Source organism: Quercus lobata, chromosome 4, assembly GCF_001633185.2.
Source record: "Quercus lobata isolate SW786 chromosome 4, ValleyOak3.0 Primary Assembly, whole genome shotgun sequence".
NCBI lineage: Eukaryota > Viridiplantae > Streptophyta > Magnoliopsida > Fagales > Fagaceae > Quercus > Quercus lobata.
The window spans coordinates 79362620-79389889 of record NC_044907.1 but is presented as its reverse complement, the minus strand read 5'-3'; the positions used below and the strand labels follow the sequence as shown (position 1 = coordinate 79389889).

Here is a 27270-nt window from a genome sequence, read left to right as displayed (position 1 = left end):
TTTATGAAGTAAATTATCTTGTAATTATTTTTGATAGATAAATAGTGGGAGAAGTGGGGGTTCCAACTTCGAACCACAAAAACGAGGCATTATAGAAAATACCATTATTACTAAACTACAACTTGAATTTCATTTATCTCATAAGCTTAATACTAAATATGGTAGAGATTGCATAATATTGGATATTGTTAGTACACATTTTTTTAAGTTGAATGCAACCTTGCATTTGTAAATGGATTTTGTTGAATTTCATTTATTAAAAAGAAGATTATATTGTACTTTATATATAAGAATTAATAAGAATTTGATGTGAGGAAATTAGTATAGAAGAATTCTAAATGAGGAAGTTCGTTTAAAGATTGTTGCAGTCCTTATTGATGAAAAAATTAGAGACAATTTCTTTAGATTTTTGGTTATGTCTAGAGGAGAACCATGAATGTAAGAGTAAGAAAAAATGTGTTCATTTAAGTTAAGCGACCAAAAAAAAAAAAAAAAAAAAAAAAAAGAAGAAGATTTAAAAAAAAAAAGGTAAAAAAGGAGTGTCAAATTTTTTTTTAAAGGTAAAAAGAACATGTTAATTTAGGAAGTGATAGATGCATGTTAATTGACCTTACTAGTTCTTTTATGATTTTATTACTTTTTAGATATATGTTCTGAATGCTCGAAAATGTGTGAAAACACAAGAGCTATTTAGACCCCCAAATTAAAGTTACGGCTCGATTGATTTTACTCTAACTTAATACTAAGTGTGGAATAGAGTAAATGCGAGCGGATAAACAAACGAGCTACTCTAACCCATAATCGTTATAACACAGCAGTAAAATGAAAGGTAAAAGAGTAGGGAAGAAGAATGCAAACACAAGATAACACGCCGATGTGTTATCGAAGAGGAAATCGAAGAACTCGGCGAAAAACCTCTCCGCCGCCTTCCAAGCGGTAATCGATCCATTAGACAATCAGTTGAGATACTTGGGTTAGCAAGAGACCCTCCAATCCTAATCTACCAGATGTACCTAAGCCTTCCAAGCTCCTACTCCAACAAGGTTTCTCGAAACCATGTCTTGTCTAACTCTCCGGATCCCGCAACAAGCTCTATGTTGCATCTACCATTCTTGGCTTCTTCCAATGCTTCCCAGCAGCACTAAAACCACACTGAACACTCTGAAAGGGTGTGGTAAGTGTTTGGGCTATCAACCTCTCAAAGATATGAAAATAGAGATGTAGGAGTTGAGGAAAATCCACAAGCAAATGTGTAGAGATATGTGGGTATAACAATCTCTAACTCTCAAGGTTTGTGGCTAGGGTTTTCTCTCTGAAGCACTCCTCAACATCTGTGGAAAATGTGGGTATATATAGTATGGGTACAGAAAGTGTGTATCAGATAGCATAGTCTGGCAAAACAAAATGTTTCGCTAGTGTCTCGCGAGAAGGCCTTACCCGCGAGCTACTCGTGAAACACAGCTGTCTCCATCTGTCCTGACTCTTCGCATTCCAATCATATGTAGGGTATATGCATCATTTCGCGGGATGCTTAGTCGTGAGTTACCTGCGAAAACTCTTCTATCTTCAATTGCTTGAGTCTTCACACACACTCTCTCTCTCTATCACACAACCCTAAATTAAATCACACAATAAATACAGGGTACAAAAGATTGAACATAATTACAATCAAATTTGGCATGAAATTAAAACCAACAAAACACATAGTTGTAAATTACAACTTTACATGTTCCAACCTTCAAAGTTGCCACTTTGCAGGCTGGTTCAACAGTATAAGCGAATAAGGTGGGTCACCCAAGGCCCTTAAATAAAAAAAGGCCTCCAAATTTTAACCAATAGAGTTATTTCTTTCATTGTTGTAAGGGCCCGAGATTGGTTTGAACTTTAGCCCACAAGGAACAGTAATGAAAAATCCAAAAGAAGGCAAAAAACAAAGATATTTGTTAGAGAATGAGTTATACAAAAACTTCTTGGATAAATTAAACATGGACCATAGTAGATTGAAATCAAGCTAATAGGAAAAGAAGTAGGAATTGGACATAATAATGCTCATCGATCAAGTCCGAGGACCAGATTTTCTTATATTCAGACAAGCTTTGATTTGGATACAATGGACACCACCCCTTTCTTCCTTCCTTTTTCTCCTTTCTTATTTAGTCTGGGGGAGATTTCCTTAAATAGTCCTTCATTTCTTTATCCCAGCCCTCCACTTGTTGACTTCTTGGAAGATCTCTTGGATATTTATCCCATTAGGATTTTCCGGTAGCTTTAGGAGTAGCTGTGAGCTATGAGGGCATTGTTCAGGTGTCATTTCTCCATAAATGCAGCCAATTCTTTTGGTGAAGTGCATTTAATGTGGTGATGACAATCTTTTTCTTAGATATTTCTTCTTTTGGTACTATCTCAGCTCTTACACTTTCCCTGGAACCTCTCCATGAGGTGGTTCAACTCGTCAGGGCCCCGAGTTACCTCGACTGCCTCTTCCTTAATCCTCGGCCCATCATCTTGGGCTCGTATGGATCAATCAACCATCCTCGAGTGTTCTTTCGTCCTTAGGCATATCCCCTAACCTGATAAGGGCGCTTAGTTCACGTGTCCTCACAATTGTAATAGTATTAATTAAGCTCAAATATTAGACAATAAATAAAATAATATTTTTTTCATCAAATGGAAAACAAGAAAAAGATAAAGAAATATTACGTCCACAACATTTTTAAAAACAAATTCTACGTGACAGGTTGTTACGGTTGTTAATGGTTAAAAAAAAGTAATTTCAGTGGTGAGTTCAAATTAGAATTAGTAACAACTTAACACTTAGGATTTTTTTGTGAAAATATTGTAAATATAGTACTTCTCAAAAAAAAAAAAAAAAAAAAAAAAAAAAAAAAAAGAAAAGAAAAGAGAGCAATACCAAAAAAAATTCACAACATGTTAATTTAGGAAGTGATGGAGAGTACGGCTTCGAATATAATAAAATGAGAAAAAAATTATGTGATAAACCTGATTAATTAATCAAGGATTTATAACTGATTCCAAAAAAATATATGTGATCAATCCGATTGTTTACAAATTACGACATATATGTACATTGCTTACAAGTTATGGCAAGTTGAGAATGAGGTTACGAAGGCTTCAAATCTAAGTTTTTCTCATTATGGATATTGACCTTACTGGTTCTTTTTTTTTTGATGAATTACCTTACTAGTTCTTTTATGATTTTACTACGTGTTAGATATATGTTCCAATATTCAAAGCTGCCCCTCTACAGGGGTGTTTCAACAGTATAAACAACAAATGAGGCGGTTGCCTAAGGCCCCTAAGTAGAAAAATGCCCTCAAATTTTAAAGAATGAAGTTACTTTTTTCATTATAATAGTATTAATTAAGCCCAAATATTAGATAATAAAATAAATTAATATTTTTTTATCAAAAGAAAAACAAGAAAAAGAGAGAGAGAAATGTTACATCCACAATATTTTTCACAATAAACCCTAAATAATAGATTATTACTGGTTGTTATTGGTTGGAAAAAGAAGTTACTTTTTTCATTATAATAGTATTAATTAAGCCCAAATATTAGATAATAAAATAAATTAATATTTTTTTATCAAATGAAAAACAAGAAAAAGAGAGAGAGAAATGTTACATCCACAACATTTTTCACAATAAACCTTAAATAATAGATTATTATTGGCTGTTATTGGTTGGAAAAAAAAATAATTTCAGTGGTGGGTTCAAATTATAACAAGTAACAACCTAATACCTAGGAATTTTTTTTTTTTTTGGGTGAAAATGTTGTAAATATAGCACTTCTTAAAAAAAAAAAAAAAAAAAAGAGCAATACAAAAAGAATTTTACAACAATTGAGTTGGAAAACTTTTATTAGTTTTCATCTAAATTCATCACTAACATCACATTTTTAATTACCACCATCAATCTATCACATCAACAAGAGTGAGGAATTTTTATCAAATTTTTTGTGTCTATAGACTTTTTTTAAAAAAAAAAAATTTACACAGTAAATTAGTAATTTTGCACAATAAATTAGTAATTTTACATTTAAAACAAGAGATAAAGTATAAGTAATATTTAAATTTTTTATTATAAAAAATTCATATTTAAATATCTATAAAAAAAGCCGCAATTTAATTTTCACACCCCAAATGCATCTCCTGCCCCTTTGATATCTCAAGGCAATAAATAAGTCAATGTTCTAGGGCCCTCATGAACTTTACTTGTACTAATCTATAGGACTCCTCCCTCTATCTTTGAGAAATTATTAGGTCCATTAGAAAGACTGTTGATATGGTCCTTCCAACCAATGAGATAAAACTATTTATGCAAATGTGTGAGTGAACTTCCTAATCAGCACAAAAAATAAAAAATAAAAATTATCAAGTGATATTATATTTACATAAATAAAAATATTTTATTGATTGGGAAGCCAAGGAAGATCACTTCAACAATCCTTCTGGTGGAACTAATAATTTCTCCCAATGTATTGCCCAAAAATATCTTTGGAAATTATGACCGGATAAATGCTCATGATGAGTCGTGCATTGTACAAGAAAAATACAAAAAGGGCCATTAGCCATTACCACTAGAGGAGGGCCTAGAGCTGAATTAACCTGAAAATGAAATGCGAATTTGGTACCATTGGATAGGGGCGCGTGAGTGGGGCACGATGTAACAACCGAACTGAATTATCGATTACGTAAGTATTTTTTATAAACAACGGTCAACTTCCTGTCCCTATTGGCATTTTATACAGTGGGATTGAGATCAGGTGTACCTATGCAATTGGTACGGATGATTGAGATTTATCAAAGGACTGAACAAGCAGATTTGTGTACTTTGTCAGAGTATATCTAGAGATGCTTTTATCTTCTTCTTCTTCTCTCTCTCTCTCTCTCTCTCTCTCTAGCTCTTCTGTAATATCTCTGATTGCACTTCTATTTTATTAATGAATACCATAGAGAAAAATTGAAGCCATGGCAGGATCATCACCTCTTCTAGTTTATGCTTTTTGTGCTGCTTGCATCTTTTGCCGACTTTTTGAGTTAGCTCAAGCTCAAAATCGAACAGATCCTGCTGAAGGTGTGCCTCTCTCACATACACACACTGATAAACACAATTTATTACTTTCTATAGTTCTTGGCCGATAGCTTTTTTTTTTTTTTTTTTTTTTTGTCTTCAGCATATGTTAAATATGATCAGCAATACAAAACTTTGTTTGCTTATAATTGTTGAAGTACAAACTTGAAGTAACATATAAAAGGCTAGCTTTTAGAATTTGACCATGCTATTGCTATAGCTTGCAAATCTAGCTAAGAGCTGAAATGATAAGCCCCATACTGCTCATATGTCATACAAACCAACGAATCATGCTGATAAGTGCAGAGTAGATATTGTACTTTTGATATTGTCATCATTTCAAAGTAGATATTATTATACTTTAAAATTGGGTTAATTGTAATTTTGATTCTTAAAATAAAAAATAAAAAAAAATTGGTGGATTTAATAGTTTTGGACAGTTCGGATATTTTTTAAGCAAGGGGGATTTATTTTACGGTTCAATCTGGGACGGGTATCAATGATTTGAGAGTTCTTTTTTACAAACACAGCATTTTTCTCTATTTCGGATGGCTTTTTTTTTTTTAATATAATAATTTTATAAAATTTTCGCACTTTTTTCTTAATAAAATTGTACTTTTAAACAGTGGCAATTTTGGAGGGTGTATATCAGATTGATCACAATGATGTTTAATTGTGAATATGATTGCAGTGACAGCACTGAATACAATATTTCAAAAATGGAGGATCTCAGCAAATTCAAATCAATGGAATATAAGTGGGGAACCATGCAGTGGAGCAGCCATCGACTCCACCGACTTCGAGGACCGAAACTTTAACCCCTTGATCAAATGTGACTGTTTCGCCAATAGTAACTCTACTTGCCACATTACCCAATTGTACGTTTCTTTCTTAATATATATATATATATATATATATATATATCCTCATTTTTTTTTCCATGCCATTTTTGTTTGTAATTACAATTTCTATACATTCAAAAAAAGAAAAAAAGGTTTAAAATTAAATTGGATGGTTCAATTCCAATAAGTTCAAGCCGTAAAATCTTTTGACAGCTAAATTGCCTATCTTTACTTTTGCTGATTTTTATTTATTTATTTTTGAATAGCTGATTTTTTTTTATTGAACAAAAACGAATAGGGATCACCTCTATTATATCTGACTGGTTGTTGAATAGGTTTAAGTTTATTTTCGATTAACTGGTTTATGACAAAAAAATTCTCATTTTTTTGAAAGCAGTCAAACAAATGAGAATTTTTTGCTACCCAAGTCAGCCTTTTTCTAATTAGAAGAGCTAATCTGTCATGGGTGTGCCCTCATGGTGCTTCCCATGTTCTGTTGCTATATTTTAAAGGTTTTTGAGCATGTAATATCATACAAACATCATACCATCAAATTTGAGCATAAAAGATAAAGTATTTTGCTGCTTAAAATTTTGATGAAATGTATCTTCATGCACCAATTTATGTTAGTGGCTTCTGTTGGTCAAATCAATACCTATGATGGATGTGTGCGCTTTAAAATTATTGAGTTTTGCATGAAATTGGCCATAGAATCCTAAGGACTAAGACGAGGTCATGGAGACATCATAAGGATGCCTTGTCATAATATCCTCTTAAAAGAAAATCTTATGTATGAATCATCTATATGATGACCAAAAATGAAAAGATAAAATGTGTCAACTTTATATATTAACATGGTATTATAAAATGGGAACTTTACTTAAACTTGATGTTCTAGTGTTGAAATGGGGAATGGAATTGGGGAAAAAAAATTTGAAGAGATAAGTTCTTTGTGTATGTGCACGAGTGTGTGTGTGTTTTATAACTTAAAAGTTCCTCATGTGGTTTCTTGGATTTATATATTGATGGCTAATTTTATCTTCTCCTATGCTTATTTTCTCCTTGTACCACATTTCACTAGTACAAGTGTGGTTTTTTACAATGAATCATGAATTTTATGCCATTGGAGTATACAAGCACAATTTGTGATGCATTTAGTGCAAACAAAAGAATAAAATCTAAATCCTTGCAAAGGATAATTAGATGGGGCCTCAATATGTATTATTTTTGCAAAGTGCAAGTTAAGGGGATTCGAGTTTGATCCTTGGATCTAAACCCATAAGATGGGAGCAAAATGCCACTAGGGTATATGGCCATTAATTGGAAACTCACCATTATATGTAAACATTGTGCTTGTAGAGAGCTTTTATGATATTAATTACTAATATTGTTGAGGAGCCATTCAGTTTGCCACCTTTACTAAGCTTACAATTTTATTGATCCATGAATTAAATTCATATACAAGTTGAAGCACAATTATTTCATATGGTAATCCCCCCTTTTTTCTTTTTTCTTTTTTAAAACCTTTGAAAGTTCTGCAAAATTTGGTAAGTTACAGAAACTACACTTCAAAATGTCTTGGGCATCTTTAGTATATGAATCTTTTTTATCAAGGTTGATTTTTTTTTTTCCCCTTTTACAGGAAGGTTTATGCCTTGAATGTAGTTGGCGTAATTCCAGATGAACTATGGACTTTGACTTTCCTCATCAATCTGTACGATATCTTCTTGATATGTTTGTTTACTTGCATTTTGCGTGAATAAGAATTACCTTCTTTTTCATGTAGGCTGGGATTGAACTTAGACCTTGAAAGTGTACTACGTCATGTAAACCAATTGAATTTTGTAGTAGACGTGGTGTACTAGTTTTCCAAGATGGTTCATTTTCATTATATTATGTTGAATGTGCTATGTTTCCAATATTTCTTATAGGAAATTGGGCCAAAATTACTTGACTGGTAACCTGTCTGCATCCATTGGCAAACTATATCAAATGCAATACCTGTAAGCCTATCTTAGTTTTGGTTTGAAACTCAAAGGATATTGTACGTCTAATGTCAGCTAACCTTTCTCTTTCCTTTGATGTTTAATAAATTAGGAGTTTTGGCATCAATGCATTATCAGGGACACTTCCAAAGGAACTTGGAAATCTTACAGAATTAATATCATTGTAAGTTACCCCTCATTCAAAATTTGAGTGATCTATGTAGCATCTTGGTGGTGTTGTTTCAACCATTTATTTATTGTAATTTATTTGAATAAGGGTTTTATGATAAGGTCTATCTGAAATGGCATTTCCTCCCTCAATAATAGGATGGAGGGTAAGGTCTTGTGTTCAAGGCGCACAAGATGGATGTGTGACTTCCCATTAAAAATAATGAAGAAGGTTTTCACAAAAATATGAATTTAGTAGTCACCTTGTTGCAATTGTACACCTATTCTGATGCATTCTACATTTCACATAACTTTCTTTTCTGGGCTGGAATTCTGCATCTCACATACTTGATTTTGATGATCTACACCCTAAGAGAATCAAGTCCTTGTTTATAAATTATAATTCATATATTGTTTGTCTTGTTAATTTTGTAGGTCTTTTTCGACAAACAACTTCACTGGTTCTCTTCCATCTGATCTTGGGAAATTAGTGAAATTAGAACAACTGTAAGTTCTAGTACCATAAAGCTTTCCATTTTCAGTATAAGTTATGAAAACCTATTTGATTGTATTTTATAGCTAGGTGAGGCAGACTTTAGGTATGCTTCTAGTAAGGCTTCTAGTAATACCCTGTTGGTCGCTTGAGATTATAAGAACTTTGTGCCAATAAATCTCATATGCCATATTGCAAGGTTTTGCAAATGCAAGATTATTTGTTTATCCCAGGACAGAAAACAATCTAATCATAATTTTTAGAAATATACTTTACATGATAAAGTCAAGTACTATTAACAGCCAGAAATGATATGGTGAAAATGATATATTTTGTAGATACTTATCATGAGAAATTGTGAAAATTGTTCTAAACAAGTTAGCAAGCTTGAACAATAATGTAATGATGGCTTGAGACCTTTCCTTTGGTTGTTAAGTTCATTAACTGTTACTACTAAATTTTTATTTGAGCTGAGGATAGGATATCAATATAATTTTATTCACGTAAATTTTTTGCCTTGACAGCTACTTTATTAGTTCTGGAGTTAGAGGTGTGATTCCTTCGACATTTGCTAATTTAAAAAGCCTTGTGACAGTGTAAGAACTAACTTACTACTTCTTTTCTCCCCTGCAAACTTTCTAAAATTTACATAATGATGAATATAAAAACAAAAAATTGTGATTAGATTGTGTGAGGAAATATTTGTGGTCTTAGGTGGGCTTCAGACACAAAACTAACGGGCCGAATACCTGACTTCATTGGGAATTGGTCAAAGCTTACTACCTTGTAAGACAATATTGCTAGCCCTATCCTATTTGCTTCTCTCTAAATCATGCTTGATAAGGCTCAATTTTCATTGCAATGTCAAAGTAACATTATTTATTGTAGGAGTTATTATTGATAAAATTTTAGTGTGTATTTGTACATTCTACAGAAGAGATGCATTTGTGCACAATTTATGATTAACTGCTCCAAAATGATTTTGGTAGGAGGTTTCAAGGAAACTCTTTAGAAGGTCCAATACCCTCAACATTTTCCAATTTGACTTCCTTGACAGAGTTGTGAGTGTCCACATCTCTTAGTTAACTTTTATTTGTATTTTGCAGATCTTGTTAAGCTAACAATCTCATGTGTGATACCATTGTAGGAGAATAAGTGATTTGTCTAATGGGAGCTCTTCACTGGCATTTATACAGAATATGAAATCTCTAAGTGTCTTGTAAGGATATGAATATCCATGTTTTTTTTTTCCTTCTTTGTTACTCTTCCAGAATATAACATAACAGTTTAGTTGCATCTGTTGCAGAGTGCTAAGGAATAATAACATTTTTGATTCAATTCTATCAAATATAGGAGAATACCAAAAGTTGTCACAACTGTAAGTAGTGTCCATTGGTGGGTGACTATTTAGAATTTTAGATATACGTGGTGCTGTAATTTAGGTTGAATTTGATTGCTGTTCAAAGCAATGGAACTGAGAACATCTCTTCTATTTATTAGGTTTCTGTATTAAAATTTGAATGGTAGATTTAAGTGATATTTTTATCAGATTTCTCTAGGCTTGCAAAATGAGCTCGCCCTGTTTGTAACTATGTGATAATGGGCCACTTCATTATATTTCAAATTCATCCTGTTTCTTTTTCACTTTTCTTATCTTTTCTCTATCCTTTTCTTTTTCATTCTTTCTTGTTCGGATAGTGTATAAGGATTATAATTGTAAATTACCTCTTGTAGATAACTAGTTTTATGTATCACAACCAAGGGATAATAGCTTTGTTATCAATACATTATAATAATATTGTTTAACTTTTTTAGGGATTTGAGCTTCAACAATATAACAGGCCAGATTCCAAATGCGCTTTTCAATTTGAGCTCGCTCTCTTACTTGTAATATACCTCATTTTCTTAATTTCATATTATACATCCCAATATTATTTTGTATTATATTGAAGCATGTACTATTGCCTTCTTTATCAGGTTTCTTGGAAATAACAAGTTAAACGGCACTGTGCCTACACAAAAGAGTGGATCTCTTGTCAACATGTAAGTACATAAAGACATCACTTGCATTTACAACATTATGATACATTTAAAATGGAGGTGCCTAATAATTAGCTTTTTGATTGAAAAAGTCCCTAATTTGTATAAGGATTTTTTGAATCTCCGATGCATATGTACAAGGAGTTATATTCAATCTAATGTCAAGAGGGTACTATGACTCCGATCTCTTATGGTGGTATTTTGGTAGAAAAATGTTGGGTACCACATCCCAAAATCTTGTATGAGGTAAGTGAACATTTATATGTAGTGAGCTATAACAATCTTTTGGAGCAGATGCTTTTACATTGGGAGGTTATAACACATAGGTTAATCAAAGATTTGATCTCCACGTAATAATTTAGCGATAACTCTAAAATGATGGAAGTGTTTCCTTTCTTTTTTTTTTTTTTTTTTTTTTTTTGGGGGGGGGGGGTGGGGGTGTGGGTGGGTGGGGAGGGTATTTTTTGTATATCTATAAGCAGGCAATTACAGAAAAGACCAAATGCTGTATCACCAATGGATTAATTGTACATGGATTTCCATGTGTAGCTAATAGCATAAACAAGCATGCATTATTAGCAAACATAGAAAAATAGAGGTTCTAAATTTCGAATAATATGGTTTCAAAATTTTGTTTCAGAGCATCAATGTCAATTGACTAATGCGTAATTTAGTACTGAACATGGGATTGTTTACCGATTGAATGGATCATGTATCTAACATCCTTGTTATGCCATGATTGCAGTGATTTGTCTTACAATAATTTACAGGGAAGCTTTCCTTCTTGGGTTAGCGAACAAAATTTACAACTGTATGTATACTATTGTATTTGAAAATATTTATATTATATTTATGTTTCTGATATTCTATAACTTGCTACTATTGAATAAAAACTGACATTCAGATCTTGTGCTGTATAATATGCAGTAATTTAGTTGCCAACAATTTCACAATAGAAAGTTCAAACAGCAGGTAAATTTCTCGATGCCATATTTTCTTATTTTAAAGCTTGAGTTTTACCATAATGAAACAAGTTTCTAATCAAGTTTAAAATGTTATTAGTCTTGTCAATTAAGGTGGTGAAGCTGTTAGAAGCTGATAGCCATGATTTTCAACATGGTAACTTGCCCTCTCAAATGTTCTAGAACTTTATGTGGATTGTGAATTATCATCAACTCAATACCACAGAGAATTATAATGTTTTACTAGAAGTAAATTATAGATAGAAATTATGATAAAAATCTACATTATTGATAGGAATTTATTGGCTGATCTCTAGCAATGTATATTACTTTGACATGTTCATTAAAAGGAGTGAATTTAGGCGTCTGATGCAGGACAAAAGTTTTGATACCAAACTAATTTGAGATTTGTTGGGTTTTGGGATAGGTAGGGATTTTGTTTGTTGTGGAGAAGGCAGGAAAATATTTGGAAGTGAAAAAGAAAATTTCTGGAAGTTGAACAGAAACAGGAAGAAATGAAAACTATTCTCTTAAGCCGCACTTATGGATATTTTGAGCATGAGAAATGGAGTTTCCAGCTCCAATAACTCAAGAGTCATCAATTACCAAAATATGCAAAAAAATTTAATTAGAGTGGGTCAAACCTGGTTATATCATCCTATTTACATGGTCAAATGACACCTAACCTATATGTTCTGCTGATACAGAACATTGATAAAAATGAAGTGTAATTAGCTGATTTGATACCTAGGAGAGTAATGGGGACTATCAAAGCCCATTTGATTAAATTGCCCCTCCCTACCCCCCCCCCCCCGGTGAAAAAAAAATAAATAAATAAATAAAAACACCACTTCTGCCTAAATATTATATGTTTCTCTTCATGATCAATTTCATATATATTTACTTCTTGTGATTGCAAGTAATGCCTTACATTGGGGAAACACAAGTTGTAACTCATTTAAAGAAACCTCTTTCATCATGGGGCAATGATGGGTTAGTATTCTTAGGAGAATGCTTATGAGCATATTGCCAAGAGGTCATTTCTCATTACATTAGTGAAAACTTAATCCTAATTATAATATTTGTATCAATCAGATATATCTTCTTTAATAACTAATGTTTTATGTCGTTAAACTACATATTCCGTGCCTAAGTGCATTTCTATTCTGCTTTAGTGTTTTGCCTTCAGGATTGAACTGTCTTCAACTGGATTTTCCTTGCAATCGAGGCACCGGAAGATGTAAGTACAATTTAAAATAACACACCTGATTGTAAGATTGGAACGCATTAGTAGGTATTGGGGCCAAACTGCGAGAAGATTATACTCTAGGATTGGTGCTTCTAAGCAGAATACAAAGTGATGAAACTTCAAATGTTTACAAAATATTGATATGGACATAGTACAATCAAGATGCATTCCAAATTTTTAGTACACATGAATATTGGATCTATCTTTTTAAGGGCTAAATTGGCAATGCATCACAACTACATTCCAATCTCAATTCAGTATACAGTAATTTTAAATGGCATCATGATGTACTTTAAAGAAAAATTGCAAGGTCTGTGAACCTCGGGTTTGAATATGTCAATATTTTGTGCTTAGAACTAAGTCTCACATTCAAATCACAGATAATTAAACTATTTTTCAACTTACATTCTAGTTTATTTATTTATTTTTTATAACAGACTACTGATCTTCAAGAATATCCACTATTGAAATGCGTGGCATGCTTATGAATGCACAAATTTAATTACCTTTTCCGAGCTTAGACATCAATTAATCTTTTTTTTATTATTATTTGTTTTCAGATTCTGAGTTTGCAATTAAGTGCGGTGGTCCTCAGATTACCTCTTCTAATGGGATTGTGTATGAGAGGGATAATGAGACACTTGGTCCAGCTACATATTATGTGGTTGACACAGACAGGTGGGCAGTTAGCAATGTTGGATATTTTACTGGGACCAATGATGCTCAGTATACAAGTTCTTCATCATCTCAATTCGTGAGTTTAGACTCAGAGCTGTTCCAAACAGCTCGACTCTCTGCTTCATCATTACGATACTATGGCCTAGGGCTTGAGAATGGAAACTACACTGTGAGTCTCCAGTTTGCAGAAATAGCTTTTGTAAACACTAAAACATGGCAAAGTCTTGGGAGGCGTGTCTTTGATATTTATATCCAGGTCTGCATCATATTATCGATTTGTTTTAGAACTACAGCATTTTATATTAAAATGAAGTGTATATTTCTTAACAGAAAAAGAGTGTATGTAACAAATATATTGACTGTCTTATTCATCAATGATGATTTTTCTTGAATATGATGCATATTTACAACTAAAATTATCTAATCAATTCTAAATTTACCACTAGCAGTTCTCTATTTTGACCCCTCCACATGTTTTCTTAACTATCAATTTTGCCCTTAGTTTTCTCAGAAGTCAAGTATGGTACAACCATTACCCCTGTGATTTCTTCACATTTTTGCAATTTATTTCAAAAACTCAAAATAGTTTTGATATCTAAAATATGTCTATAATCATGATAAGGATTTTGAATGAAACCTTTGATGTATTCCTTCTCCAATTTTCTCTATAAAATTAACTCTTTCCTCTTATCCTCATTCCTTCTGTTTTGCTAATTTTTGAATTTGTTTACTCTAGGGGAATCTTGTTTTAAAGGATTTTGACATACGAAAGGAAGCCGGTGGTGCCTCTTTTGCAGCTGTTCCAAAGGAATATAATAATGTTCAGGTATTAGAAAACTACCTTGAAATCCATCTCTTTTGGGCTGGAAAAGGGACTTGCTGTGTACCTGCTCAAGGTACTTATGGACCTTCTATTTCAGCCATCAGTGCTACCCCAGGTAAAAATGTGCAGAAACTGTAGATGCAATTTAGAAAGATTTGGTACTGGTTTGCTCACATTTTAGTACCATGTTATTGACTATCTTATTTTGGTATAGAATTTACACCCACTGTTATTAACATACCTCCAAGCACAAGCAGCAACAAGAATAGGACTGGTCTGATTGTCGGTGTCGTTGTTTGTGTTGGGGTTTTGAGCTTTCTGGCTGTTTTCGTGGTTTTCTATATTGTTCAAAGAAGAAAACCACTGACCAATGATGATGAAGGTAAGCCAAAAATCATTTTGCATATACGTGATAGTTGTCAAACTTCATTCAGTTTTCTCTACATATTAGAAAATGGAACTCTTTCCTTTATGTGATGCTATGGTTCTCACTATTAGTGACTAGTGAGGTGGCCTCTGCATGTTCCATATTAAGTAGTATAAAGTGCAGTGTATCATTTCTTGTATACATAGTCATTTTTACTGAACCCCTTTCTATACATGTCTTGGAATAATATGCATTCACACGCAAATAGACATATATGACCAAAAAGGAATAGGGAGAAACGTAATTTATGTGGCCAATGAAGCCCCAGGCTATATACAAATTCCCATTTATTATGCTTGCTACCTAATCTCTTGCTTCAGTCCAACAACGTTCTGGACTAAAACACATTAATGATTGATGCTTAAGAAAAGGATAGTTCCTCATTTAGCTTGCAAAAACGTTGCTGAATTTTCTGCTTTAAATCACTCAAGAAAATCAATTACTAGATAATGGATTCAGTATTACAACCTATGTTTATGTTGAAATTGCAGATCTCCTTGGAATAGATTCTAAAACCTTCACTTTCAGCTTTTCTGAACTAAAGACAGCTACAGAAGATTTTAATCCTGATAATAAGCTTGGAGAGGGAGGATTCGGACCAGTTTATAAGGTAATTCCTTATTCTTATCAAGAACTTTAGTGGTTGAAACCAAGCCATCACCTTAAAGTTGACTGACTGATATAAGTTTAGAGCTTCTATACATCTATTGATAATTCCAAGAAATAGCTATTAACAAATCACAGAGTGCAACATCACCCTTTTTCTTTTTCCTTTTGTTGTGAACTTACTTGGCTGCCCTTACCATGATATCTTGTTCCTATGATTGGCAAGAAGCTGCAGTTGCAATTACTGTAGAATTAATTTGATCCAAAAATAAATGAAGATTCACAATCCCATATCCATATGCCCCTTTCTATTTCTTTTACTTGTTCTAATGCACATGCATCTTTTGTTATTGTTATTAATCAAGTGAATTTTGTTTCGCAACAAGCTGGAAACCAGCCACAACAAGTTAAGGGCTACAAGTACAACAGAGCAAACAACTCCCAACTACAACTAGACAACAATACCTAAACTATGCAACCAAGATTGACTACCCAAAGACACAGATCAGGGACAAAATCCCAACAACTAACAGTCCAAAATATAAGATAATGCAAAACTAAACAACCATATATGCGCTTAGCAAATCAGCAAGAAGAAGAATCTGCAACAGTTGGAAAGTTGTACTGCCACATAGATCAAACTTTAGGCTTAAACACAACATCTGAGATACCCCATCTGGTGCAGATTTTTTTGTTGATGCGAGAGCTGGGATATACACCCTTGCGTTCGATTTTGTACTTCTGATTCTTTATGACCCCTAAATTTGTTCCTCTGTTCTCACAGTGCCCTGGTGCTTAACAGCATTTCTTGGAGCCCAAAAACATGGTATATACCAGCATTGAAGCCTAACCTGCAACAATCTTCCGTAAAGATTTTTCCTTTCCAATTTTGTACTGCCCAGGTGATGAGATTACCTCATTCATCATCAAAGCCTTCTTTACAGCACCATTTTTTAATTATCCTTCAACTTCTTTGAGAAAAAGGGCATTTGAAGAAGATATGGTCTCTATTTTCAGTGCATGCTCTACCTCTACATATTACACACAAAATGTCTCAACTTATTACCCAACTAACTATTCTTTCATTAGTAGATAATCTACCCCACAAAGCCAACCAAGTAAAAAAAGCATGCCTTGGGATGGCTTTGGCAAACCAAACAATTTCCCACCATTGAATTGACAGTAGGCATCCTTCACCTAATTTGGCCCCAAGCACTTGAGATAGAAAAAGTAATTGATTTAGAGGGAATCCGCACATCCTTATCACATTCACCAATAGCAGTCCATGGCAATTTACTTAGAATATTATCAAGATCATCAGACCTCGCATGGCTCCAATTCTAAGCCTTGTTTAGAATCACACTGGAGAGTTTAGCATTTAATGGGGTGGCAGCATCATACACTATTCTATGCCCAAATTTTTGATAGAGAGGGCCATCTCAGTGCCAATTATCATGCCACATGTAAATGTTAGAACCATCCCCCATCAGGAACTTGATTAATGGCCTAGCCAAATCTCAGAGTTGAAAGTTATTCAAAGTTCTTAATCAAATGAACCGACCTATTTTCTAATTGTTTTCTGATTCAGGCGATATTCCCAAATTCAAACTTCTCTAAGTTTCCACACAGTTTTATGCCACTATATCACAATTTCAAGAAGTGAATCTGTTATTAAAAAGCACTTATTTACAGCAAACTACTTAAAGAGGGTGATGAATTGATGAAAATGAGGGACAAATTACATTTTAATGATTATGGAAATTTAATATCCTCATGGATGGCTTAAAGTTTGAGTAGTTGTTTTAAGATTGTTCAAAATGGACTGGTCAAGAAAATATCATCTCTGGCTGACGTTTATTAGATTTGATAATCATAGGAACCAATATATGAATAATTACATTTTGTGGAGGGTATGGTAGTTTGAGTAATCACAGTTGGTACGAATAAATAATTTCGAAAATGTTTTAGTATTAGGAGACTCTGACCAAATAATTGAAGTCATTAGCAAACAAGATTATATATACTAGGAGCATAAAAATAACGGATTTTTTTTTTTTTTTAAATTTCTTATTTTCTAGATATTAGTAAGGTTAATTACATCTATGAAATGGGATCCATAAGATGACATTTCTGGTAGTTTATAGCTTGCCAGATGTAGTGCTTGTATCATTAGAAAACACTCGAGAAAGCAAGTTTTTTATTTTAAAAATCAAAGTTTTAGACCAGATGAAGGCAATCTAGTGCTTTGTAGAACATTTATATTGGGCAACATGTCATTGCCGCCTGATACTTTTCCTTGAATGGTATGAGGCATAAAATTGACACGCAATTTCATGGTGAAGATGACCATTGACCATTAAGCAACTACAATGTTTTGAAATTTATCCTTATAAATTTTATGTATAAATGGGTACTGTGTGGTTTTGTTTTACATTGTTTGACTTTACTTGAGATATCAATTAGATAAAAAAATCTAAATTACATCTATTAAGCCATCCATCCTAATTATCCAAACTCTCCTTTTCTATTTACTATAATAGATTAAAATTATATGTAGATGAGTAATATTTTTTATACAAATTCTTTAATATTTTGTCTGGTATTTTGTATTAAATAGGGAGTACTTAATGATGGGAGAGTAATTGCTGTGAAGCAACTGTCTGTAACATCACACCAAGGAAAGAACCAATTCCTGACTGAGATTGCTACTATATCCGCTGTGCAACACCGTAACCTTGTGAAGCTGTATGGATGTTGCGTTGAGGGAGATAAACGACTCCTTGTGTATGAGTATCTAGAAAATAAAAGTCTTGATCAAGCGTTATTTGGTATGTGAATGCATCTTTTCTGTTGCTAACTGAGCGTGTAAGTATTTATTTATACTATGTAGATTTAATTTATATGCTTGCATGAGACAGGAAAAAGAACGTTGAATCTCAATTGGTCAACACGCTTCGATATATGCTTGGGTGTAGCAAGAGGTTTAGCTTATCTTCATGAGGAATCACGGCTACGGATTGTACACAGAGATGTGAAGGCTAGTAATATCTTGCTTGACTCTGATCTCATCCCCAAAATATCAGACTTTGGCTTGGCCAAGCTTTATGATGATAAAAAGACCCACATAAGCACGCGTGTTGCAGGGACCATGTAAGATCCTAGAAGCTTAGCTTGTCACCTTCTCTTTTTGAGTTACATAATCCTTTATTTTATTTATTGATTTAGTTAGATTAGTACTAAATTGTGCATGTGATTTTTACTGATGCAGTGGCTATCTTGCACCGGAGTACGCCATGCGTGGGCACCTTACAGAGAAGGCTGATGTGTTTGCCTTTGGTGTTGTGGCTCTAGAGCTTGTTAGTGGGAGGCCAAATTCTGACTCAAGCTTGGAAGAAGAAAAGATCTATCTTCTTGAATGGGTATGAACAATATTTTTGTGCACCGTGACAGTCATCTTTCTTTAATTGGATGGATTTTTTTCCTTCCAAAAGTTTTAGTAGCATATATTTTTGTTTGGATATGTGTTTTGGGTTCATGATAGTCATGATCCATCCACACCACAACTATATATATTTTTTGCTTCTGTCAAAAGTTGAAGTACCAGCAAAGCTTGGATCATAACTTATCAATAAATAAATAAAGAGGAAAGTTAGGATGTCTAAAGGAAGCGAAGTAATTTTATTTGCTTATTTAGAGAATTTGCGAAATGAGTCCAATTTGCAGCATAATAGGAAATCAAATGAGTCTCCATACCCAAATCTGCGCTAGTAAGAGCCCACTTTTTGTATGACCAAATACTATGTAATGGTCTCTTTCCAAGTTATTTTATGAAATTCAAGATAACACATAAGTTTTTTTTTTTTTTTTTTAACCTTATTTATTCATAATTTTGTGATGTTCCTGATTTTAAAGTTTACACACTTAGGTATTGAAATATATGTCAAGCTTGACCTGTCAGTGTCACTCATCCATATGTCACTGAACATTTAAAATGTGTGTTAATGGAGTGGCAGTTAGATTCACAAGATAAGCTTGTGGTTGTCTTATTCATTCAGACTGTTAGAATTGTATAGTTAAATGATTAAATTTACCATATCCCAATAACTTAAGCTTTTAGGACAATCGATAATTTAACATGGTACCAGAACATGAGATCTTGAGTTTAATTTTTATCATCTCCACTCTACCTCTCATTTAAATTCCCATGTGTTGGGTGTCACCTATTAAAAGGTAGTTTCGACTCACATGTGAGGGAGAGTGTCAGAATTGTATGGTTAAATAATTAAATTTACTATATCTCAATAGTTTAAACTTTTTGATACAAGATAGAAATTCTACTCTAGCCTAATCTAAGTGTATATATGTGTGAAACTCCCTCCTGGAGACTTGAATCCCGGCCCTTTTCCCCCACACCCCACATCCCACAAAACACTTATACTTATGGAGTGACCACCGCACTAAGAGTGCGTGGTGGTCAATAGCTTAAGCTTTTGAATACTCACTACCAATACCTTTATACTATGCATGTTATGAACACTTAGACTATTAGACTCATTGAAACAATTGGAATATTGGATTACTCACTTCCACTTCTTTATTATATTCTGAACCCGAAGAAAGTTGTCTCATTTAAACAAATGGATCATTCATTGCCACCACTTGTACACAACATTGTAAAGCTACTTTGATAGCATATATATCTTTCTCAGGCTTGGCAGTTGCATGAAAACAATCGTGAAGTTGATCTTGCAGACTTTAAATTATCAGAATTCAATGAGGAAGAAGTAAAACGACTGATAGGAGTATCTCTTCTGTGCACTCAAACATCCCTAACATTGCGGCCATCAATGTCGCGTGTGGTGGCAATGCTTTCAGGAGATATTGAAGTGAGCACTGTAACTTCAAGGCCGGGATATTTGACAGATTGGAAATACGATGATATAACCAACGTGACTAGTGAGGGTACAATTGATACTAGCCATTTCAATTCATCATCAGCTACTACAAGCATGGTGGGTGATGTAGGGAATTCACCAACAGATGCTTCTAAACCTATGCTTGGTGATATTATTGAAAGGAGTCGATGAGAATTCGTCATTATTTTTCTTCAAATTTATTCTTGTGTGTAGTTAAAAAACTTTTTGTGTATTCTTCCTTTTATGAGTTTGACACTGTAATTCCTTAAATTTTTTGGTAGAGGCGTAGTATAGTTTGTTTCATGTTGTGATAGAAACACTATTGAATGTAAGGCACCATTCAAGTTGTACAAATATTTCACATGGACATTTACCTTATTTATTTATTTAAAATTTCACTAGTTGAATTTCATAATTGAAAAAGAATTAACTCTTTCACTTATCTGCTCACGGTTCATGACCATAGTGAAATACCGAGTGAGTATGACCAAGTAAGGCATCTAACCTTGATATCTAAGCTTTGTTGGCTAGTGACACATGGCTAAGTTTGATAGTCACACCAAGTCCATTTAGTTGAGACATATATAAGGAATGAAGAGATTTTATCCCCAAAGAATCTCATCTATATTCAAGTTACCCCGAAGAAAAATACTACTTGATTGGCAAGCAATAGATAGTTTTGCATCAACGGTTGGTGTCAGTTGTTGGTTCCTCAAACAAAGATTGCATGACAAGATTGTTGGGGGAGTCAAGATAGGCCAAGTTTCAGCCTAATTATGTTCAAAATAAACTGCTTGATCATTTGTCTCACAAAATAAAATAAAACTCGTTTAAAACAACAAGAAGACTCCCAAAAGTTGATGCCAATAACTATTTGCAAGGATCACTTGCATAAGAAGCCAACCAAAATGATCAGATATCATGCCAGTACTCTTAATTAGGAAGCCTTGATTATTATAAATAAACTAGTCGCCAACCCGTGCTATGCACGGGAACCTACCTATTTATGTGGTAAACTAAATTGATTTTATAAAATTTTAAATTGATTAAGAAACTACATTATTGCATTAATTGCTCTTGTATAACTTCAATTTGTGTTACAATTTGATAAAGAAGTCATTGTTTGAACGTGCAATGACTTACGAAAAATATTAAAGAATAGTTCATGACTATAAACTTATAACTATTGAAAAGAATCAAAAGATTAAGAGCTTAAAAATTATAAAAATATATATGTGTGTGTGACTACACAACAGAGAAATATAAGAGAAAAATTTGTTACACTCAAAATAATAATTCATGGTTATAATTATTGAAATTTTCCAGATAGTTTTGGATATTACAAAAATATAACTCAAAAAGTCAGATGTTAAAACTTCCAAAAGGCCAAAAAATATTAAGGAATCATAAGATTTACATCCTATAAATTATTGAAACAAAACTATATATATATATATATATGATTTTATAATAGAGAAATATAAAAGAAAAATTGATTACCTTCAAAAGAATAATACATGGTATAGTTGTTGAAATCTGCTAAACATGTTCAAATATTGCAAAAACTAACACAAAATATATGACTATTCAAAAGAGAAAAATAAGAAGAAGAAAAAAGTACATGAACCTATAAAGTAATAAGTTTTAAATTTTAATGGGTCTAAACTTTAAACAATGAAAAAAAATCACATGTTAGATTGTGTTCCTAGCAACCTTGAAAGTAAAAGTAAAGGAAAAAAAAACCATGAAATACCATCAGCCAATAAGTTTTAATGGGTTTAAACTACAAACAATGAACAAAAATAATCATAAACAATCATAGGTGCAGGGTTTGGTTACCAAGATCAGATGGTTGTAAAACACAACATTTCAACATTGATTTAGGGTTATGCAGAAGGCAACATAAATGACAGAAAATTGTTTTTATGTTGTCTGCTATGCCAACCATCTAAATATATTAATTCCAAAAAAAATTAAATAAAATAATTCCTAGAATTATATGAGATAATTAAGAAGAACATCAAGCCCTTACGTGGATGTTATTTGTGGACGGCTGTCCATCACTGCAATTCATAGACTTTGTTGTTAATAAGACAATCGAGTTCAAAACTAAAAGCAATTAGGTGGCCTTTGTACTACAGGATTTGTTCTCGTTGAAGAATCAACTTGCTTCCTACTATGGCTTCAATTTGATATGTGTGTTTTCTTTGTGAAAATTTGAGTGAGTATGAAGGGTTTCGACCTTGGCAGAAGTTTATATTTGTGAAAATTTTTGTTATAGAATTTTAGTTGAAATAGAATTTTCAAGCTTTTGAAACATATATCTAATAGAATTTTATTTAAACTAAACTATTGTAATACTTGATAAGATATAAAACCAAAAATAAAAAGAATCTAAAAGAAAAAGAAAATAGTGATGACGTGGAAAATTGTGGGAGCTCCAAAGGCTATTTTCAAGCTTTTGAAACATATATCTAATAGAATTTTATTTAAACTAAACTATTGTAATACTTGATAAGATATAAAACGAAAAATAAAAAGAATCTAAAATAAAAAGAAAAAGAAAAAGAAAATAGTGATGACGTGGAAAATTGAACCAAAAATAAAAAGAATCTAAAATAAAAAGAAAAAGAAAATAGTGATGACGTGGAAAATTATGGGAGCTCCAAAGGTTTCGGTTTTATATATATATATATATATATAGATTAGCCACAAACCTGCGCGTTGCGCATGATAATTATTTTTATGATAGTTTTATTAAATTTTTTTTTATACAATTTAAACTAATTTAATAAAGAGTAATGTATTTTGTAATTATATTTTTATTCATTATAAGAATAATCATAAATGTAATATAGAAACAATCATAAATCATAAATTTAATAATTTTTGTCGTACTAAAATGAAAAAAAATACAATTTTTCTCAAAAATTCAAAAGGCAATTTAACGAAAATATTTATTTTTTAATAAAATTTATTTATAACATTTTGTGAATCATTAAAAAGAAAATAAAATTTAGAAATTATTCTTTTAGTTTTAAACAAACTTTCTCAAACTTATTTTTTCTGCCTACAATCCAAAACACTGAAAAAAGTAACTAAAAAAATTAATAAAACTTAACTATGATTAATTGGACCAATTAGGAAAAAAAATTGTTATTTATAATCTACTAAGGTTATTTTCTTTGCGGAAATTGTAATTTCGTCCACCCAAAACATATTATCAAATAATCAATTATTAGCAAAATCTAAGAAATAAATTTCTATATATGCATTGTTATAAAATAATAATAATAATAATTAAAGTAAAATTGCAAAAGATAAAATTTGTCTCTCATCCAATAACTTTTGTTTAGCCAACCTTTGCTTTTCTCTAAATAAATTGCATTATAGAGTACTTTGTCTACCACAAAGGATTAAAAAATAAACAAAAATGATTAAAGTCTCATAGTTTAACATCTAAATTGAGCACTATAAAAATCATGCTATCAAATTACAGTAGCTACCAAATTAAATTATCCAAATCATGCTATGTATTAGAATAATATTATATTTTTATATTTAATCCTTTATAATGCAATAGGATAACATTTAACAATCAAGAGAGAGAGAGAGAGAGAGAGAGAGAGAGAGAGAGAACTGAATCGCATTAACCTAAAGTAGATTAAAGAATATAAAAAATTATCAACCTAAAGCGAAGATGCAAGAAAAATAAAAAATAAAAATCCACTCAAAAATTGTGTGTGTGTGTGTGTGTGAGAGAGAGAGAGAGAGAGAGAGAGAGAGAGAGCCTTTTTTTTGTAAGGGAAAACTATTCATTCCAAAAGTTTCGGTTTTATATATATATATATATATATAGATTAGCCACAAACCTGCGCGTTGCGCATGATAATTATTTTTATGATAGTTTTATTAAATTTTTTTTATACAATTTAAACTAATTTAATAAAGAGTAATGTATTTTGTAATTATATTTTTATTCATTATAAGAATAATCATAAATGTAATATAGAAACAATCATAAATCATAAATTTAATAATTTTTGTCGTACTAAAATGAAAAAAAATACAATTTTTCTCAAAAATTCAAAAGGCAATTTAACGAAAATATTTATTTTTTAATAAAATTTATTTATAACATTTTGTGAATCATTAAAAAGAAAATAAAATTTAGAAATTATTCTTTTAGTTTTAAACAAACTTTCTCAAACTTATTTTTTCTGCCTACAATCCAAAACACTGAAAAAAGTAACTAAAAAAATTAATAAAACTTAACTATGATTAATTGGACCAATTAGGAAAAAAAATTGTTATTTATAATCTACTAAGGTTATTTTCTTTGCGGAAATTGTAATTTCGTCCACCCAAAACATATTATCAAATAATCAATTATTAGCAAAATCTAAGAAATAAATTTCTATATATGCATTGTTATAAAATAATAATAATAATAATTAAAGTAAAATTGCAAAAGATAAAATTTGTCTCTCATCCAATAACTTTTGTTTAGCCAACCTTTGCTTTTCTCTAAATAAATTGCATTATAGAGTACTTCGTCTACCACAAAGGATTAAAAAATAAACAAAAATGATTAAAGTCTCATAGTTTAACATCTAAATTGAGCACTATAAAAATCATGCTATCAAATTACAGTAGCTACCAAATTAAATTATCCAAATCATGCTATGTATTAGAATAATATTATATTTTTATATTTAATCCTTTATAATGTAATAGGATAACATTTAACAATCAAAGAGAGAGAGAGAGAGAGAACTGAATCGCATTAACCTAAAGTAGATTAAAGAATATAAAAAATTATCAACCTAAAGCGAAGAACTGAATCGCATTAACCTAAAGTAGATTAAAGAATATAAAAAATTATCAACCTAAAGCGAAGATGCAAGAAAAATAAAAAATAAAAATCCACTCAAAAATTGTGTGTGTGTGTGTGTGTGTGAGAGAGAGAGCCTTTTTTTTGTAAGGGAAAACTATGCATGGAATGAATGAGATAGTGACAAATTTATAGTAAGAAAGTGTGAATAAGAAGAGACAAAAATAGAGGAAGATGAAGGGAAAGATGAAGAATGATATTAATGTAGAGAGTAGTGGGGAGATGAGAAGGTGAGAGAATGAGAGAAGGAGAAAGGTTAAAGAAGTAGTGGGGAGATGAAAAGGTAAGGGAGGAAGAAAGGTTGGAGAAGTGTAAATATGAAATAAAAAAAATTATAAATAATTATAAGAAAATGGAAAAAAAAAAAAAAGATGATGACGTGGACGTTGACGTGGCTTAACGTGAGCGCAGCAGCATTAAACGCTACGCTTCAGCTTTTAGTAATATATTGATGAATAAATAAATAAATAAAATCAGGATGCCTCATAAATTCCTTAAAGATTGAAAGCTCAAAACTTTAGCCAAAAATGATGAGGTATCAAGCCATTAGCTATAATCAGAATGCCTCATAAGTGCTTTAAAGAATGCAAGTTCAAAACAAGGTTCTAAGACAGAGGGGATACTGTTGATGGAGTCTGTTTTCATGTTAAATCCTCTATAATATACTTCAAACTGTATATCTTTGGGAAATTTTTTACAAGTTTATATGAAAAAAAAGAAGAAGCCAACTCCATACTCCAATACACACAGAACCACCCTATACTCCAATACACACTATCACAGCACATTGAATCAAGGACCTTAAACCATTGTCTTCTTCGTAAAAAGTTTTTTCATCTATAATAGAAAAGTATCAAACAGGATTGGGGTAATTTCAGGGTTATATTACTTTAGCAATTAAAAATTCCAACACAATGTAAACAATCTATAAAATCTTTAATAGATTCAAAGCCTCTAAACCATCTATTTGAATTGGTTTACTTAGGTTGATGAGAAATCAAAATTTTCCAATAAATGATATAATATTATCCAACCAGAAACAAATAATTTGATTGAAGCAAACCAACAATGGGTAAACATAATAATATCATATAAACAAAAAACAAACCAAAAAAACTTCTCCTTTATTATTTTCTCACCAACCAAACAAAAGGGAAAAACAAAGGTAAAGAAGAGTTCAAGCTAAAATCTAACAGTTTTCTCAAAACCCAAATGCCAAAAACATAAATCAGATAAAGAAACAACTTGAGGACTCTACAAAAAGGGATGAGGTAGCACCGTGTTAGGTCGAAGGAGATCGTTTGTGACAAATCAAGGAAATGGGTCACATTTCTTCACACTTTGTCAGCGCCACTGGGTCACGACGAAGGAGATTGCGCCGTCGGTACAGGTCGGAGAGATGGATGAAGTGGCCTTGGTGATGGTAGAGATTGGCGTCCGAGCTTTTTCTATTTTTATGGGTTTGGGTTTTGGGAGAGTAATAGGGCTGAAGGGGTGAGGGGGAAATGAGAAGGGAAGAAAATGGTGGGGAATGAGGGTTCCACGTGTAGGCTAACAGAAGGCTTTGACCAAGTGCTCAGGTATGGGTCCTGCAAAAGTAGAAATATTGGAGTGGTGAGAAGACAGTGTGCCAAATGTGTGGGGTTTAGGAAATTAGGGTATTTTAAGTGATGAGTGATGAATGATGAAAATTGAGTGAGGAGTGATGAGTGATGGTTTTTTTAAAACCAAATAGCTCCTTAGTTTCTTTTTCTTCTTCAGTTGAATATATCATTTCTTTGAAACAAGTTCAAGAGTGCAAGTATCAAAAAAAGATATTGTTACTTCAATATCAAAGCTGGCTATGTTTACTTATGACATACTAAAAATATAGCACAAATATCTTTGCAAATAGGAAAAAAAAAATTATATATATATATATTTATATATATAGATCATCATTAGTAGTGACTCACTAATATGGTAACTAAACCACTAACTACAATTTTTTAACGGTGACATCTAATTGGATTTAGTTGATGTTTTGATCTACTTAGGCATTGGTTTCATTAAGTTGGACTAGGTGAATAGTTGTTTGGTTGGCAGAGGCAAAAT

At 32.0% G+C, this 27270-nt stretch overlaps 1 protein-coding gene across 1 annotated transcript; it reads left to right on the top strand.

Annotated features, from left to right (window-relative positions):
- The first annotated feature begins 4931 nt into the window (after positions 1 to 4931).
- Positions 4932 to 20644, top strand: LOC115983470 (probable LRR receptor-like serine/threonine-protein kinase At1g56140). The gene is made up of 24 exons (XM_031106152.1): positions 4932 to 5096; positions 5785 to 5971; positions 7578 to 7649; positions 7867 to 7938; positions 8033 to 8104; positions 8524 to 8595; positions 9106 to 9177; positions 9296 to 9367; positions 9571 to 9642; positions 9729 to 9800; positions 9888 to 9959; positions 10397 to 10468; positions 10559 to 10624; positions 11367 to 11432; positions 11549 to 11593; positions 12759 to 12823; positions 13393 to 13766; positions 14247 to 14448; positions 14548 to 14715; positions 15252 to 15370; positions 17984 to 18194; positions 18285 to 18516; positions 18635 to 18785; positions 20076 to 20644. Exons 1-24 carry the CDS (start codon positions 4991 to 4993, stop codon positions 20451 to 20453), a joined length of 3090 nt encoding a protein of 1029 aa, XP_030962012.1. The 5' UTR covers positions 4932 to 4990; the 3' UTR covers positions 20454 to 20644.
- Positions 20645 to 27270: the final 6626 nt, after the last annotated feature.